Raw genomic sequence first — 16566 nt, 5'->3', positions numbered from 1 at the left:
GAGTTTTTAGACAACCAGATTTGATATTTGTGAATCCGAGATAAGTTATCTGGACTAATTTATTATGGAGATGAAAACTTGTTTGTAGAAGTGTATTATTGACTCTATTGATGAAGAAGGTTTCTCGGAGGAATTTTTGAAGGTAACCAATGCATGCACAAGAATGAAATGTTTGTCTGTCGGAAATAATAACTGAAGGAAATCTTTGTCCTTCAGACAACACTCATGATTACTGTTAATTTGATTTCTTTATTTTCATTATGTCACAAATAAAGCAATTTTTTTGGAATTTCTGTAGCGTTTTTAGTAACGAGAGAATTTTGTAATTGTTAGAGTCTTCTTAAATTTCGTAATTATTATAGCCTTCTTATGTTGTATAGTCTTTTTGGCAATAATCACAGTTTTAAGTTTTCAACAAAGACTTTCTTTAAAGCAAAACCCTCTTCCACCAATCTTAGCGAAGTTTTGAATAGTTTGTTATTTGTGCCTTGCGTTATATCCACACGAAGCCAGCCTGTGTTGGTTCAGCAAAATGCTTATATTGCTGCCCCTACTGATTTTTTTTTGGCTGTGCTCAAATGCTGATAATTTGTAGAGAGTTACTTTTGCAGCGCATGAGTCTCGGTAGATGCAACTGTAGCAGATTGGCAAAGAAGCGCCGCGTGATTGTTCCCTAGCAGATTTCTCACCTGCGGATCTTCTGTCCCAGGCATCGGACTTCGTTTCTTAGAACAAGTGTTTCATCGCCTAGTAAGGGGGCAGTAAGGAAGCTATAAACACTGAAACTCGGAATAATCTGGAAAAACATATATCAAAAAATAAACACATAAGTGAAACCGTGTCACAAGTTTCCATAGATTATCTCTCATCGAATGTAGCTATTGGACGAGCTACAGACACTCTGTGTGACATGTTGAAAATACTCAAGTTCACACAACAAAACTGTCTCCAGAGTAAAGACCAGTCTCCAGAGAAAGCACTAACAATTGGTCCACGCTTATGACACCAGTAAAACTAGTAGGCAAAAACAGCTTATCGCGCTACTCAAATGCTTCAAATGGCTCTGAGCACTATGGGACTCAACTGCTGTGGTCATCAGTCCCCTAGAACTTAGAACTACTTAAACCTAACTAACATAAGGACATCACACACATCCCTGCCCGAGGCAGGATTCGAACCTGCGACCGTAGCAATCGCGCGGTTCCGGACTGAGCGCCTAGAACCGCTAGACCACCGCGGCGGGCGAGCAGTATTTGGTTTTTGTCATTTCAAATCAGAAATTACAGTTCATTTCAAGTAAGTTTTATAAAGTACTTCAAGACTGAGTTTCAGTTAAATAGTTGGCGCTGAGTACACAATTAGTTCTTCTTCTCCCATTGGCACTACATCCTGGGATGAGACTTGGCCTCCTCCATAATTTTCCGCCATTCTTTTCTGGACTTGGCTGTAGACTACCAGTCACGGCAACCAACTAGGGTAGTGTCTTCTCCAACCTCATCGCTCCATTTCAACCACCGTCGTCCTCTTGCTCTTCTTACTCCAGGTTCACTGCAGCAGGCTTTCCTTGTAGGGTCTATCTCATCGAGTAATATTACATGTCCAGCCCATCACATTGTACACAACTTTATGAACTTGACCAAATCATCCTCTTTATAGTGGTCATAAAGCTCGTCATTCCTTCGTCTTCTCCAACTCCCATTTTCATGCACAGGTCCAAAGCTTCTCCTCAATATACTTCCTTCTTGTAATCTCAGTCTATTTTAGCCCTCCTTTGTAACTGTCCATGTTTCTGAACTATCATAGGGCTATCACCCCAATTTGCCACACTAACTGGGCTAAGACAAGGGAATGGGTATTCCTGCCTACTCTTCAATTTGGCACTCGAAAAAGTGGTGCGTGAATCGGATATCTAGACAGGAGATACTGTCAACTGTAAGTCAGTACTATTGTTGGAATATATAAATGATTTGAACCTAATGAGTAGAACATTTAGAGATCTACAAAGTGTCTTCTTAGCTCTACAAATAAGGACAGAGTAGGTGGCCCTGAAAATGAATGAAGGAAAGACAAAGTATATGTATAGTGTTACAAATCAATCTTTAAAGCCCACAGTAAGCCTTGATGGAGTGACCTTTGAGCGAGTTGAATGTTTCACTTATCTGGGCGCAAGGTCAGAAGCAAATGGCAGCCCTTCGACTGAAATTACGGCCCACATAACTGCATCTAGTCGATCTTTTTTTGGAATTCTGCGACATTGTAAATCCATGCTTCTATCACGAGAGACCAAGTGCAGACTCTGTAAAACGCTGATACGCCCAGTGCTTTTGTATGGTTCAGAAACACAGTGAGTTACTTTTGGCCTTTAATTAGATTAGCGTTTACTATTTCAAATTCAGTGTTTCACTAAGCTTAATGTTTTGTTTCACTACACTGTTTGCATGCGCAACAAAGGGTCAACCAACAGTCATTATTATTCAGCATTTGTATTGGATATCTAAAGCACACTTTACGAGGGACAACAGTGTTTGGAAAAAAAATTCACTATTTTTATCTACAAATAAATTTATACAGAAAGCTCACAATACGACCTTTATTGCTCTTCATTCTCTGTTTGTCCCCACTTAACAAAATCACCCGTTATACCACTTCAGTACATCTACATCTACATACTCCGCATGGCGGAGGGTACCTCGTACCACAACTAGTATCTTCTCTCCCTGTTCCACTCCCAAACAGAACGAGGGAAAAATGACTGCTTATATGCCTCTGTAAGAGCCCTTATCTCTCTTATCTTATCTTTGTGGTCTTCCCGCGAAATATAGGTTGGCGACAGTAAAATTGTACTGCAGTCAGCCTCAAATGCTGGTTCCCTAAACTTCCTGAGTAGCGATTCACGAAAAGAACGCCTCCTATCCTCTAGAGACTACCACCCGAGTTCCTGAAGCATTTGCGTAACACTCGCGTGATGATCAAACCTGCCAGTAACAAATCTAGCAGCCAGCCTCTGAATTGCTTCTATATCTTCCCTCAATCCGACCTGATAGGGATCCCAAACGCTTTAGCAGTACTCAAGAATAGGTCATATTAGTGTTTCATGAGCGGTCTCCTTTACAGATGAACCACATCTTCCCAAAATTCTACCAATGAACCGAAGACGAATATCCCCTTACCCACAGCTGCCATTACATGCTTGTCCCACTTCATCGCTCAGCAATGTTATGCCCAAATACCGGGTGATCAAAAAGTCGGTATAAAATTCAAAACTTAATAAACCACAGAATAATGTAGACAGAGAGGTAAAAATTGACACATATGCTTAGAATGACATGGGATTTTATTAAAACAAAAAAACCACCCCATATTGCTAGACGCGTGAAAGATCTCATGCGCGCGTCGTTTGGTGATGATCGTGTGCTCAGCCGCCACTTTCGTCATGCTTGGCCTCCCAGGTCCCCAGACCTCAGTCCGTGCGATTATTGGCTTTGGGGTTACCTGAAGTCGCAAGTGTATCGTGATCGACAGACATCTCTAGGGATGCTGAAAGACAACATCCGACGCCAATGCCTCACCATAACTCCGGACATGCTTTACAGTGCTGTTCACAGCATTATTCCTCGACTACAGTTATTGTTCAGGAATGACAGTGGACATATTGAGTATTTACTGTAAAGAACATCATCTTCGCTTTGCGTTGTCATGCTAATTATTGCTATTCTGATCAGATGTAGGACATTTTTTAAACTTTTGTATTTTTTTCGATTCTAATAAAACCCCATGTCATTCTAAGCATGTGTGTCAATTTGTTGATCTCTATCTACATTATTCAGTAATTTATCCAGTTTTCAAATTTATACTGACTTTTTGATTACCCGGTATTTAATCGACGTGACTGTGTCAAGCGCTACACTACTAATAGAGTATCTAAACATTACATGATTCTTTTTCCTATTCATCAGCATTAATTTACATTTATCTATATTTAAAGTTAGCTGGCATCTTTACACCAATCAGAAATCCTGTCCAAGTCATCTTGTATCCGCCTACAATCACTCAACGATGACACCTTCCCATACACCACAGAATCATCAGCAAACAGCCGCACATTGCTATCCACCCTATCCAAAAGATCACTTATGTAGATAGAAAACAGCAGCGGACCTACCACACTTCCCCGGGGCACTCCAGATGATACCCTCACCTCCGATGAACACTCACCATCGAGGACAACGTACTGGGTTCTATTACTTAAGAAGTGCAAACAATAACTCTGATAGTAGCAGTCTTTATTGAGGCAACGAGTTTATGTATAACGTAATTGAAATGTACTTTGTCAGTTGTAACATTACGCCCATTGTTGCTATAAAAACAAAGTCGCCATGATAGACTTGTACTTCTAAATTCGACAAAAATACAAATACTTTATGTTTCGACGACAGACGCACACGGATGGAATTCAGAAGTGTCGACTCAGGTGCTGCGATGTTCATCTGGTGGCGAAGTGCGCCCTGAACGGCCTGGGAGCGGCCGTGAGCCCCGGCAGTGGGTCCGTCGACGGCCTGGGCTCGCCGGCCGGCAGCGACACGGCCAGGTCCTGCAAGATGGCGCCCAGGAAGAGGAACAGGTTGTTCTTGGCCAGAGGCATCCCGAGGCAGGAGCGCGCGCCGGTGCCGAAGCTGATGACGTACGGGTCCCGCGTGAAGGCGCCCGCCTCCCTGTCGAGGAAGCGCTCCGGCCGGAACACGTGCGGGTCGCCCCAGTGCCCCTTATCGTACATCGCGCACCACAGGCTGATGAAGAACCACGTGCCCTGCACACAGACCAGCCAGTCAGCGCTCGTACGAAGTGTTAAGCTCCAGCAAAGATTAGAGTGCGCGTCATTTACGACGGCGGCCGAGTCTAGGTTCGTTCTGCGCATCTGACGTCAGAAAACACAGGCGGCCAATGAACAGAGGACGACGTTGCCAGAGCTCGACTGCAGGGTAGAGCACGGACGAGTGTCTTCAGTTTTAGAAACGTTCAGTCATAAATAAAGCAATTGAACAAAAGCAGTGGCTTGATAGCAGACTTTCTTTAACAGAAAGTAGGGAAAAAGCATTCATTATACCAATTGCTTCATATTCTATTAATTAATTAAACCAAACACGCAATAAGCCTCCTAATTCAGGCGATAGCAAGGAAATTCATTCTCACTAACCACATTTTCGCAATAAAGAACACCGGTAATTGTTTCTTTCCTATTGTACTTCGACGAAACGTGAGTAATTCATAGTCACACCAACAGTGCTTGTCGGTATTTTGCGTGATGCTTTAAAGTCCTCCAGGAATTCTGTTGAATAACGAGCTGCGTTAGTATAATGATCAATGTGTTTGCTGCTAAGCAAAAGATTCTAAGTTCAAACCTTATTTGGTGCTTAATATTTTCTTTATTTAAAAACATTATCGAAGTGTCTTACTTCATGAATGTTATTTGTTTGAATGTAATTTTTTGAAATTTCTAGTGGCAACTAAAATCGACCATACAGAAAGAATACACTCTTCAAAATTTCGTACAATGGTTTACTACATTTAATGCTGCACGCGTTGAACATCGAAATAAAATTAAGTCATTTGTAGAGGCAAGGCATCGCTCTAGAAGACGTGTAAAAATCAAATTTTTGGGCCAAATAGTTTTTGTGAAATCGAATGATAAGTGTGTCAAAGCAGTCGGAACACCGTCTGTCTGCACAGGCGAGCAATGCAGTGATGACAAAATCGCGCACAGCGCGGAATGCGGGGAGCACATCTCTGTAGCAGCGAAAGTGTTAATGCGGCCGTGATGGCTTTACCTCATAAACTGTGCGCTCCTCCCCTAAACGTAAGTTTGCGAACTATACTATACTATGGCACTGCTTCTCTTGGCGCGTGCAACTGTCAACGCAGCAATCTCCCGCGTCTGGGCGGGCATGCGCGATCCGCCAACATAAAGGAATTGTACTATAGCGCCTGTTAAAGCTGTGCGTGCTGAAATACGCAGGCACACAACATTAAGTTAACAATATATCTGAGGAATAGTATGGCATGTACACTGAAGCGCCAAAGAAACTGGTATAGACATGCGTAATCAAATACAGAGATATGTAAACAGCCAGAATACGGCGCTGCGGTCTGCAACTCCTGTATAAGACAACAAGTGCCTAGCGCAGTTGTTAGATCGGTTACTGCTGCTACAATGGCAGGATATCAAGATTCAAGTGAGTTTGAACTTGATGTTATAGTAGGCGCACGGGCGATGGGACCAGCATTTCCGTGGCAGCGATAAAGTGGGGATTTTCCTGTACCACCATTTCACGAGTGTACCGTGAATATCATGAATCTGCGACATCGCTGCTGTCGGAAAAAGATCTGCAGAAACAGAACCAACGACGGCTGGAGAGAATCGTTCAACGTGACAGAAGTGGAGCCCTACAATAAATTGCTGCAGGTTTAAATGCAGGGCTATCAACAACTGTTGCCGCGCGAACCATTGAACGAAACGACATCGATATGGGCTTTCGCGGCCCTTGATGACTGCACAACACAAAGCTTTACGCCTCGTCTGGGCCCGTCAACACCGCAGCGGTCTGTTCATGATTGGAAACGTGTTGCCTCGTGAGGTGAGTCTCGTTTCAAATTGTATCGGGCGGACGGACATTTTTGGGTATGGGGACAGCCCCATGAATCCATGGACCCTCCACGTCAGCAGGGAACTCTTCAAACTAGTGGAGGCTCTGTAATGGTGTGGGGCATGTGCAGTTGGAGTGATAACGGACACCTGATACGTCTAAATACGACTGTGACAGGTGACACGTACGTAAGCATCCTGTCTGATCACCTCCATCCATTTATGTCCATTGTGAATTTCGACGAACCTGGGCTGTTCCAGCAGGACAGTGCAACACCCCACACTTACAGAATTGCTACAGAGTGGCTCCAGGAACACTCTTCTGAGTTTACGCACTTCCGCAGCACACCAGGCTCCCCAGACATGAACATTATTGAGTATATCTGGGATGCCTCGCAGCGAGCTATTCAGAAGAGATCTCCAGCCCCTAGCACTCTTGCGGATTTATGGACAGCCCTGCAGGATTCATTGTGTCAGTTCCCTCCAGCACAACTTCGGACATTCTTCGAGTCCATGCCACGACGTGTTGCGGCCCTTCTGCATGCTCGCGGGGCCCCTACACGACATTAGGCAGATGTACCAGTTTCTTTGGCTATTCAATGTAGTATGGCATCTAAATATAAGGGCTGTCTTATAATTTCTTACAAAAAAGCTTTAAATGGAAACATTTTTAGTGCGCTAGATTTGTTCAGAAATACAGACTTTCTCCACGAATTTCATTGATGAAATCTTCTAGGGTTGTTAGCCCCTTCGAGCGTCGTGTTGTCTCAGCGTCTCGACGAGTTTCCTACTCGTAATCTTCAAGCAAGACATCAGTTTCATGTCCACTTCGTTGCTTTGTATCCGCTACAGCGAGGGCCCAATGGGTGGGCTAGTCGCTTGCTCCCGAGAGACATCTTACGGCGGATAGTGGGAGGTGCCCACAGTGTGACAGTGCATCAACGAACGACGCATGTTTGTTTTTGAACAGGCAAAGGCGCTGTTCCGAAGCAAGAGGTTCTCCGATTCCGCCATCCAAGACGCAGCTAGAATAAGAGTACTCGATGATCTTGTCAACCGGGACAGCGATTCCAAGCTGAGCTCCACCTGGGATGTAGCATTAGCAAAAGTATTGAGGGAACGGTCTGAGGTGAAAGCTCTGGAGGCAGTGAGAGGAACACACAAGCAGCACTGGGATTCGACGTCCGGACCCCCGCTGAGGGGCTCCCACCACTGGCTGCGACATCTGTTTCAGGATCACGTGACTGGCCCACCCACTTGGCCCTGGGGTATAAAGGAACGAACTGGACGTCCACCTGAAGATGCCTAGTAGGAATCTCGTCAAAACGTTGCAGCTATACGATGCCACAATACGCCTGATAAACTGAGATGATTTCATCAATGGAGAACAGTATTTCCATTTATTCGTTCACTCATCATGTTCTATCAATTCCATCACGTCATCCCTTAGCAAGCACTACCAGCAACTCCAGGTTGCTAGTATAAGCTATAGTAACTATAAATTGTGACTACTGCCAATCTATACAAACTGATTATTATCCGAATGACACTATTTTACTGGCATATTAGACAGAGACCAGCATTGCCCAGGATGTTTAATACCTGCCACTCAAAGTGATTGGCCCTGTGCCTCGTTGACACTCAAAGCGTACGTAAGTCTCATAGGAAACTGCAGTCGCTTTAAATCGAAGGGCATAATTGAATCATTGGACATCAACGGAAAGTGACGAATGAATACGTCTTCATCGGTGGAAATCATTAAAATCAGGTTCTAAGATTCTGGTTCTGACTTTTTGATCACGACTCGAACAGTTTACGTCATGGTTCGGGAAATCTCGGGTTCTGTTCTATCTTTTAATCGGCCTGCGATCTAGAGACTGTTTTTGGTAACATTGTATATCCTCGAACTGTCTTCACGCTAGTATGGCACTATAGATTTCGGCCGCATCTCGTGGTCGTGCGGTAGCGTTTTCGCTTCCCACGCCCGGGTTCCCGGGTTCGGTTCCCGGGGGGGTCAGGGATTTTCTCTGCCTCGTGATGGCTGGGTGTTGTGTGATGTCGTTAGGTTTAAGTAGTTCTAAGTTGTAGGGGACTGATGACCTTAGATGTTAGGTCCCATAGTGCTCAGGGCTATTTTTTGAACTTTGGATTTTAAAAACAAAAATAACTGTGAAACGAGGACTTAAATATCTTCTAGGGTATATGCCATATGTAACAACAGCAACTAATCAATAAATAAGATTTAGCAAGTATGTTTCTATCAAATTTTCGAGATTTCACTCGTCACCGCTCTAGTATCGTCTGATTGTACTATGTCTAGGACGGATATTGCAGCTGTAATTTGTTCTCGCGGTAGGAAATACGGTCAGTTTACCACGATATATTTTGTTTGTCAGGCCTTTAATTTTTCATTAATTTTCTCCACTGTTCCATCTGAAACTAGAAACCCGAAGTAAATCGATCAAGTACTTTTCGAGATGTTTGGTAACAACGTTTCTCCTTCATAAACATTATTTATATTTTTATACATTATGTATATTAAAAACAAAGCGTGTGTCCGTCTAAATATTCGTTTGGGCATCGTGTAGAAATTTGAAGTAAACCGGCTAAGAACTTTTAGAGTTTTGTAACAGCCTTGCACATTTATACAGGGTGGTCCATTGATCGTGACCGGACCAAATATTTCACGAAATAAGCGTAAAACTAAGAAACTACAAAGAACGAAACTTGTCTAGCTTGAAGAGGGAAACCAGGTGGCGCTATGGTTGGCCAGCTAGATGGCGCTGTCGTAGGTCAAACAGATATCTACTGCGTTTTTTTTTTAAATAGGAACCTCCTTTTTTATTACATATTCGTATAGTACGTAAAGAAATATGAATGTTTTAATATGTTAGACCACTTTTTTCGCTTTGTGATAGATGGCGCTGTAATAGTCACAAACGTGTAAGTATTTCGTATCACGTAACATTCCGCCAGTGCGGACGGTATTTGCTTCGTAATACATTACCCGTGTTAAAATGGACCGTTTACCAATTGCGGAAAAGGTGGATATCGTGTTGATGTATGGCTATTGTGATCAAAATGCCCAACGGACGTGTGCTATGTATGCTGTTTGGTATCCTGGACGACATCATCCGACTGTCCTGCCCGTTTTCCGGATAGTTACGTTAGTTTAGGAAACAGGAAGCGTCCAGCCACATGTGAAACGTCAAAAACGACATGCAACAAATGATGATGCCCAAGTAGGTGTATTAGCTGCTGTCGCGGCTAATCCGCACATCACTAGCAGACAAATTGTGCGAGAATCTGGAATCTCAAAAACTTCGGTGTTGAGAATGCTACATCAACATCGATTGCACCAGTACCATATTTCTATGCACCAGGAATTGCATGGCGAGGACTTTGAACGTCGTGTACAGTTCTGTCACTGGGCACTAGAGAAATTACGGCACGGTGATAGATTTTTTGCACGCGTTATATTTAGTGACGAAGTGTCATTGACCAACAGCGGTAACGTAAACCGGCATAATATGCATTATTGGGCAACGGAAAATCCACGATGGCCGCGACAAGTGGAACATCAGCGACCTTGGCGGGTTAATGTATGGTGCCGCATTATGGGAGGAAGGATAATTGACCTCATTTTATCGATGGCAATCTAAATGGTGCAATGTATGCTGATATCCTACGTAATGTTCTACCGATGTTAGTACGAGATGTTTCACTGCGTGACAGAATGTCGATGTACGTCCGACATGATGGATGTCCGGCACATATCTCGCGTGCGGTTGAAGCGGTATTGAATAGCATATTTCATGGCAGGTGGATTGGTCGTCGAAGCACAGTGTTCACACGTTCACCGGATCTGACGTCCCCGGATTTCTTTCTGTGCGGAATGTTGAAGGATATTTGCTATCGTGATTCACCGACATTGCCTGACAACATGCGTCAGCGCGTTGTCAATGCATGTGCGAACATTACGGAAGGCGAACTACTCGCTGTTGAGAGGAATTTCGTTACACGTATTGCATTGAGGTTGACGGACATCATTTTGAGTATTTATTGCGTTAATGTGATATTTACAGGTAATTACGCTGTAACAGCATCCGTTCTCAGAAATGATAAGTTCACAAAGGCACATGTATCACATTTGAACAACCGAAATAAAATGTTCAAACGTACCTACGTTCTGTATTTTAATTTAAAAAACCTACCTGTTACCAACTGTTCGTCTAAAATTGTATGCCATATATCTGCGACTATTACATCGCCATCTACCACAAAGCGAAAAAAGTGGTCCAACTAAAACATTCATATTTCTTTACGTACTACACGAATATGTAATAAAAATGGGGCTCCTATTTAGAAAAGCGCAGTTGATATCCGTTTGGCCTATGGCAGCGCCATCTAGCGGGCCAACCATAGCCCCATCTGGTTCCCCCTTTAAGCTAGACAGGTTTCGTTCTTTGTTGTTTTGTCGTTTGACGCTTATTTCGTGAGATATTTGGCCCGGTCACGATCAGTGGACCACCCTGTATATATTACATACTCCTATGTTTCATGTCAGATTACGAAATCTTGTGTAGACAGTGATCTTCCACTTGGCTTAGAAGTAAAGTGTGTAAAATTTCATTGAGATTGGAATAAAACTAGGTTTGTATGAATTACAACCGAACAAACGGACACTCGTCTTCCTGTAATTATGTAGATAGATGTATTACCATAAAAGTTGCTACCTTGGAAAAGAGCCACTGCTCATTTCTTTTTACTGTTAAGCTGCCGTTTTTCTGCACGGATGGTGATATTTAAATGTTCATTACTTGACTGGGCACCCATGAAAAACGAATGTTCGTCGGACAATGAAACTTTGTGGGAAAATTTGTAAGGACGTGTGAAAGAGAAATATAACGAACAAATCACTGAGAAGGTAACATTTGTTAATTGTGTAGCGCGTTTAAGTTCCGAATTACCAATATTGCTAAATATGGCGACCATCTGTACCCACGAGAGCCTGGAACCGAACCAGAGATAACCATTACACAATTGTTCGCAGCAGTTTTCGATCGGTGGATCATGGAATGTTCAGCTGTCGCGACACACCTCGTGCACTGCTTGAATATCGCACACTGCGTCCATCATTCTCAACCGTGTCAACAGTAGCTTCTTCAACAGTTTGTGGCTCAGCGGGCTGTCGGTCTCTCCAAGAAGCAGTTGACAAATCACCAGATAATACGAATTTCCGAATTATGTTCTTCATCGCCGATGTGGAAAGAGGACCTCTCCGTATTCCTGTAATGCGCCGATACTCGCGAAGAGCAGCAGCAACATCACTGTTGTAATGATAAAACACCTTTACGAGTAAAAAGCCCTGTTCACCCTGTCCGTATACATGTTGATTGCCTGCAGCGAGCCCGCATCTCGTGGTCGTGCGGTAGCGTTCTCGCTTCCCACGCCCGGGTTCCCGGGTTCGATTCCCGGCGGGGTCAGGGATTTTCTCTGCCTCGTGATGGCTGGGTGTTGTGTGGTGTCCTTCGGTTAGTTATGTTTAAGTAGTTCTAAGTTCTAGGGGACTGATGACCTAAGCTGTTAAGTCCCATAGTGCTCAGAGCCATTTGAACCATTTTTTTTGTCTGCAGCGCAACGCACACTGATGCTCGAGTTTCAACCCTACGTCGCCGTATCAGTAATGGCATCTAACGGCAAGCCATCACACTAACACTATTAACAACGCAAATCTTGCAGTGCACAATCTGAACTACCCATACGGTAGTTGTCCGTCTACACTGGCTTAAGTATCGAAATTTTAATTATAACCACCCTGTACTATTTCATAATAGACATTCACGAAAGATTGTGATATCTGATAACGTTATCGACTAACTACATACCAGAAAAATTAGAAATCCGTTCAACACAAACATTGATGTTAACCGCTATTAACATGATATAAATTATACAACTAGTGACAATTAAGCTGTATTGCTTTACTTTGTTTCTGAGTATCTGGAGATTTCCAGTTCCCAGCGTCTGATGTTTGCTAACTACCTGTTAGGAATTTTTGCACATCTAAACTTGAATCTGAACCCTAGACAGGGAAGCATCGTCCATATGAAAATTATTATTTTTTTATTTCTGTTATTACTAGTATTGTACTAATATTTAGAATCATTAGCAATACTTCCATAACTGCAGCATGCGCAATATTGTTTCAACGCCACTATAATGTAGCAGTGCTAAAAAACTTATCCTTTGTAAGAGCAAAAACGATATTTACTTATCACATATGAAGGGCTTATGTTAATCGTGGTACAAGTCCACTTTTCTTCATTCTGAGATACAAAGTCCTAAATTAAATGAGCGCTGAAAAACCTACAGTTGAGATACCAGAAATATTCAAGCATAAGGCTTCTTGCTACAGATGAACCTTTCTTTCTGTTTGCTTGGCCGCCGGCCGCTGTGGCCGAGCGGTTCTAGGCGCTTCAGTCCGGAACCGCGCTGCTGCTACGGTCACAGGCTCGAATCCTGCCTCGGGCATGGATGTGTGTGATGTCCGTAGGTCAGTTAGGTTTAAGTAGTTCTAAGTCTAGGGGACTGATGAGCTCAGACGTTAAGTCCTATAGTGCTCAGAGCCATTTGAACCATTTGTTTGCTTGACCATTAGTGTCAGAAGCGTTATAGACAGAAAAGTGGAGGTAATGGACTTGTACCACTATTGAAATAAGCCCTTCATACGGCCTTCCGTAAAACAATCGCTATGCAGCTTTTGTTTCACTGATTCGATCATGATTACAATCACAAAATGGAAAATACGCCTCACGTCTCTTACGAGCCAATCCGCAGATTGTGTTACGGCGTCACAGCTCAAGTTTTGAAAATTTATCCCCTGAATTATATTAATGTAAATATATGGAAACAGACACTGTAAAGTGCGCAAACGAAAAGTATAAAACTTTAGGGATATATAAACTGAATCAGAGATACCAGAACTGTAACCGTAAATTTAATCTCTAAATGGACAAAGATCATCGACATATGTGCTTAAATAAACCAGTGTACAAGGGTCCACGATATCACTTTCTTCTTCTTTCGTTTCACCCTCTTTGGGGTACGCTGGATCAATCGTTTCTTTGTGCGTTGTTCTTTTCTTAGGGCACATTATATCTTCATTCTTTCTGATCTCCTTTTCCTCTCTTCTTCCGAGATGAATGTATAACCTCCCAACTGTTAAAAATAATTATGTATCATTCATATTTAGCGTAACCTCCCAATAGTTAAATTCCGTAACCTCGCAATAAGAACGTGACTAATCTCTCAATAAAATTGTGGCTCACTTATATAACCTTTCAATGATTAGCTGAATGTGTGTCTGAACTGGTTCAGGATTGTATGATAATCTATTTGTCTGTCATTGGTAGGAATATAAGTCACGTACTCTCTGTAAATTACCTAAATTATACTGGCTGTGTGAGTGTGAGAAATGTTCGGAATGTGGCGTATGCTGTGACGTGTTATAGGCTGAAACACTTTTCATTTCTGTCACTTCTTGCTGTAAAGATGACAATTTTCTAAGTAATATATTATTGGACGAACCTATCTCACTGATTGTCTGCTGTATGTTTTGGAATTCAGGTGTTTGATTGAACGAAACTGGTGACGTATCGTCTGATTTGGTGTCATTGTTATTTTCGATAACGTCAATACGACTGGCCAATTTATCAAATGTTCCAGTCAGTACTTTTACCTGATCGTCATTTTTAGTGTCACAAGCATTAATTTGTTTTTGTATTTTATGTGTGATTTTGTTTAATTTCTTAACGTCTGCTTTAATGGCATCAGGATCGTGTGTTAATTCCAATTGTTCAAGTCTGCTGGTCATGGTCTGGAAGTCTACTGTGTGTTTTAAGATCGGAGATTTCATCATGCAACTCGGTGTTCAACTGTTTGATAGTATTGATTTCGTCTGATACTGTAACAGTGTTGTTGACTATGTATGTTTTTGCTTTCGTAAATAACTTACGCTTATCTTCCTGTCCCTGTGCAGTAATTGTTTCCACGACTTGTTTATTTACTTTAATCTGTTCTTGTATAAATTTACGGTAACGCGTTTCACTGTTTTGTAGGTGGTGATGAAAACGTTCGTCAATTTGGCTGTTCTGTTGTTCGAATTTCTTGTTGCTTTCGCATCCAGTGTGCGTGAAAGTTCTGCTGACATTAATTTAAACTCGTCGCGTAACTGTGTAGCGTTTTCTGAACATTGTTTAGCAACTACAGTAATTTCATCTCTATGTAATTTTGTTGTGGCTGCATGTGTATTACATATTTCTTGTGCAACGGATCTAATTTCTTCACTACTATTCCTCGCACTAGCCTTAATTTCCTCACGTAACTGTTGTTTAGTTTCGTTACATTGCTCGGCAACGGCTGTAATCTGTTCAGTAAGTTGTTCAGTAAAGGTGTCAAGTTTTTCATTAATCTGTTTGAGATTTTCATTAAGTTTTTTGTTCGATTCATTAACTCGTCTATAATTGTTGTCTTGTTTGTCATTAGGTTGTTTGAAATTTTCGTTAAGTTGTTTGTTCGATTCCTTAAGGTTGTGTTTTTCATTCAACTGTTTGAGATTTTCATTAAGTTGTTTATAATTGTTGTCATATTTTTCATTAAGTTGCAGCAATACTGCCATAACTTGATCCAAGCCAAAATTACCGACTCTTTTCTCTGTGCTGTGTGATGGTGTATCTGCATGTGTCACGTTTTGTGTAACCATTTGGTCATTGTCTGATTTACAAAAAGGTTTGCTAATCGGATGTGCACTGTTGGTCTTACATCGAAATCAAATAAATCAGACGTATTTTGAGTACATTGTTCGTCTTCGTTAGAAACATTTATCTGTTCACTGTGTAAATTTTGTAAATCAGGTGTATCAAACTGGGCAGCGTTAATTGTATTGGAACGTGCAGCGTCATCAATTGTCGTTTAGTTAAGTGTAGACATGATTGAATTTGTTTGTTCATCATCTGAAATAAAATCATTACTGGTGGTCGGCACGCACTGATTATCTATAATTGAAGGATTATCATTACGGCACTGAGTGACGCTGGTATTATCAGTCAAATTAAGGTCGGCTTTTTCACTCATTGCGCATCGCGATGTGCTGTAAGCAGTTTTTCGCGGCATTTTCACAAGTCATAGGTAAGCAAAAATTCAAACAAAGACAAAGCAAAAATGGAACAAATACAATAACAACAAAGAGCAATAAATTGCCGATGATCTGTGAAAGAAAGAGTGACAAATAAGTAAATGCGTTGCGCCAGATGAAAACTACATTTAACATCAAGTAAATAAGAGCAGATATATTACTGACTACTTCTCAGAAATTCACAAAAATACGATCCTGGCCGGTTGTTGACAAGTGTAACCTCCCAACAGTTAAAAATAAGTGTATAAGATCCACATTTAGTGTAACCTCCCAACAGTTAAAAATAATTGTACATCATTCATATTTAGCGTAACCTTCCAAAAGTTAAATTCGGTAACTTCGCAATAAGAATGTGACTAATCTCTCAATAAAATTGTGGCTCACTTATATAACCTTTCAATAATTAACTGACTGAAACTAAACTGGTAAATTTGGACGTCAGCAGTGCTGCCTCATGGCCGTGAAAGATCATACTGAATAAACTGAAAATTCTGACCTCAATGAAGGTCGCCGGATAATGCATATTTATCAGCTCCTATAAGAAATTTTTCTGCCACAGCCCAGTGCAATGCTAGCCGATAGATTTGTCGTGTATAAAAAGAAACAACTGATTTTTCTTTACAATAACCGGGATGACCATGGCTTGGAGAAATTAGTAAATTCTTTAAATTGAGGTGAATGATTGTCAGAAGTTAATTTTTATAAGAAAGATTATTATTAAGAGATTTAG

At 41.8% G+C, this 16566-nt stretch overlaps 1 protein-coding gene across 3 annotated transcripts in view; it reads right to left on the bottom strand.

Annotated features, from left to right (window-relative positions):
* Nucleotides 1-4266: 4266 nt before the first annotated feature.
* LOC126272610 (methyl farnesoate epoxidase-like) overlaps nt 4267-16566 on the bottom strand; it is a 166363-nt gene continuing 154063 nt past the window's right edge. For all 3 annotated transcript variants that reach the window (XM_049975555.1, XM_049975554.1, XM_049975556.1), the window contains one exon: nt 4267-4807. In XM_049975555.1, coding sequence (XP_049831512.1) covers nt 4484-4807 — 324 coding nt within the window. In that variant the 3' untranslated portion in view covers nt 4267-4483. The remainder of the gene's footprint in view (nt 4808-16566) is intronic.

Source organism: Schistocerca gregaria, chromosome 5 (assembly GCF_023897955.1).
Source record: "Schistocerca gregaria isolate iqSchGreg1 chromosome 5, iqSchGreg1.2, whole genome shotgun sequence".
Taxonomy (NCBI): Eukaryota; Metazoa; Arthropoda; class Insecta; order Orthoptera; family Acrididae; genus Schistocerca; species Schistocerca gregaria.
Note: the sequence above shows the minus strand (reverse complement) of the source record. Positions and strands in the feature narration are given on the sequence as shown.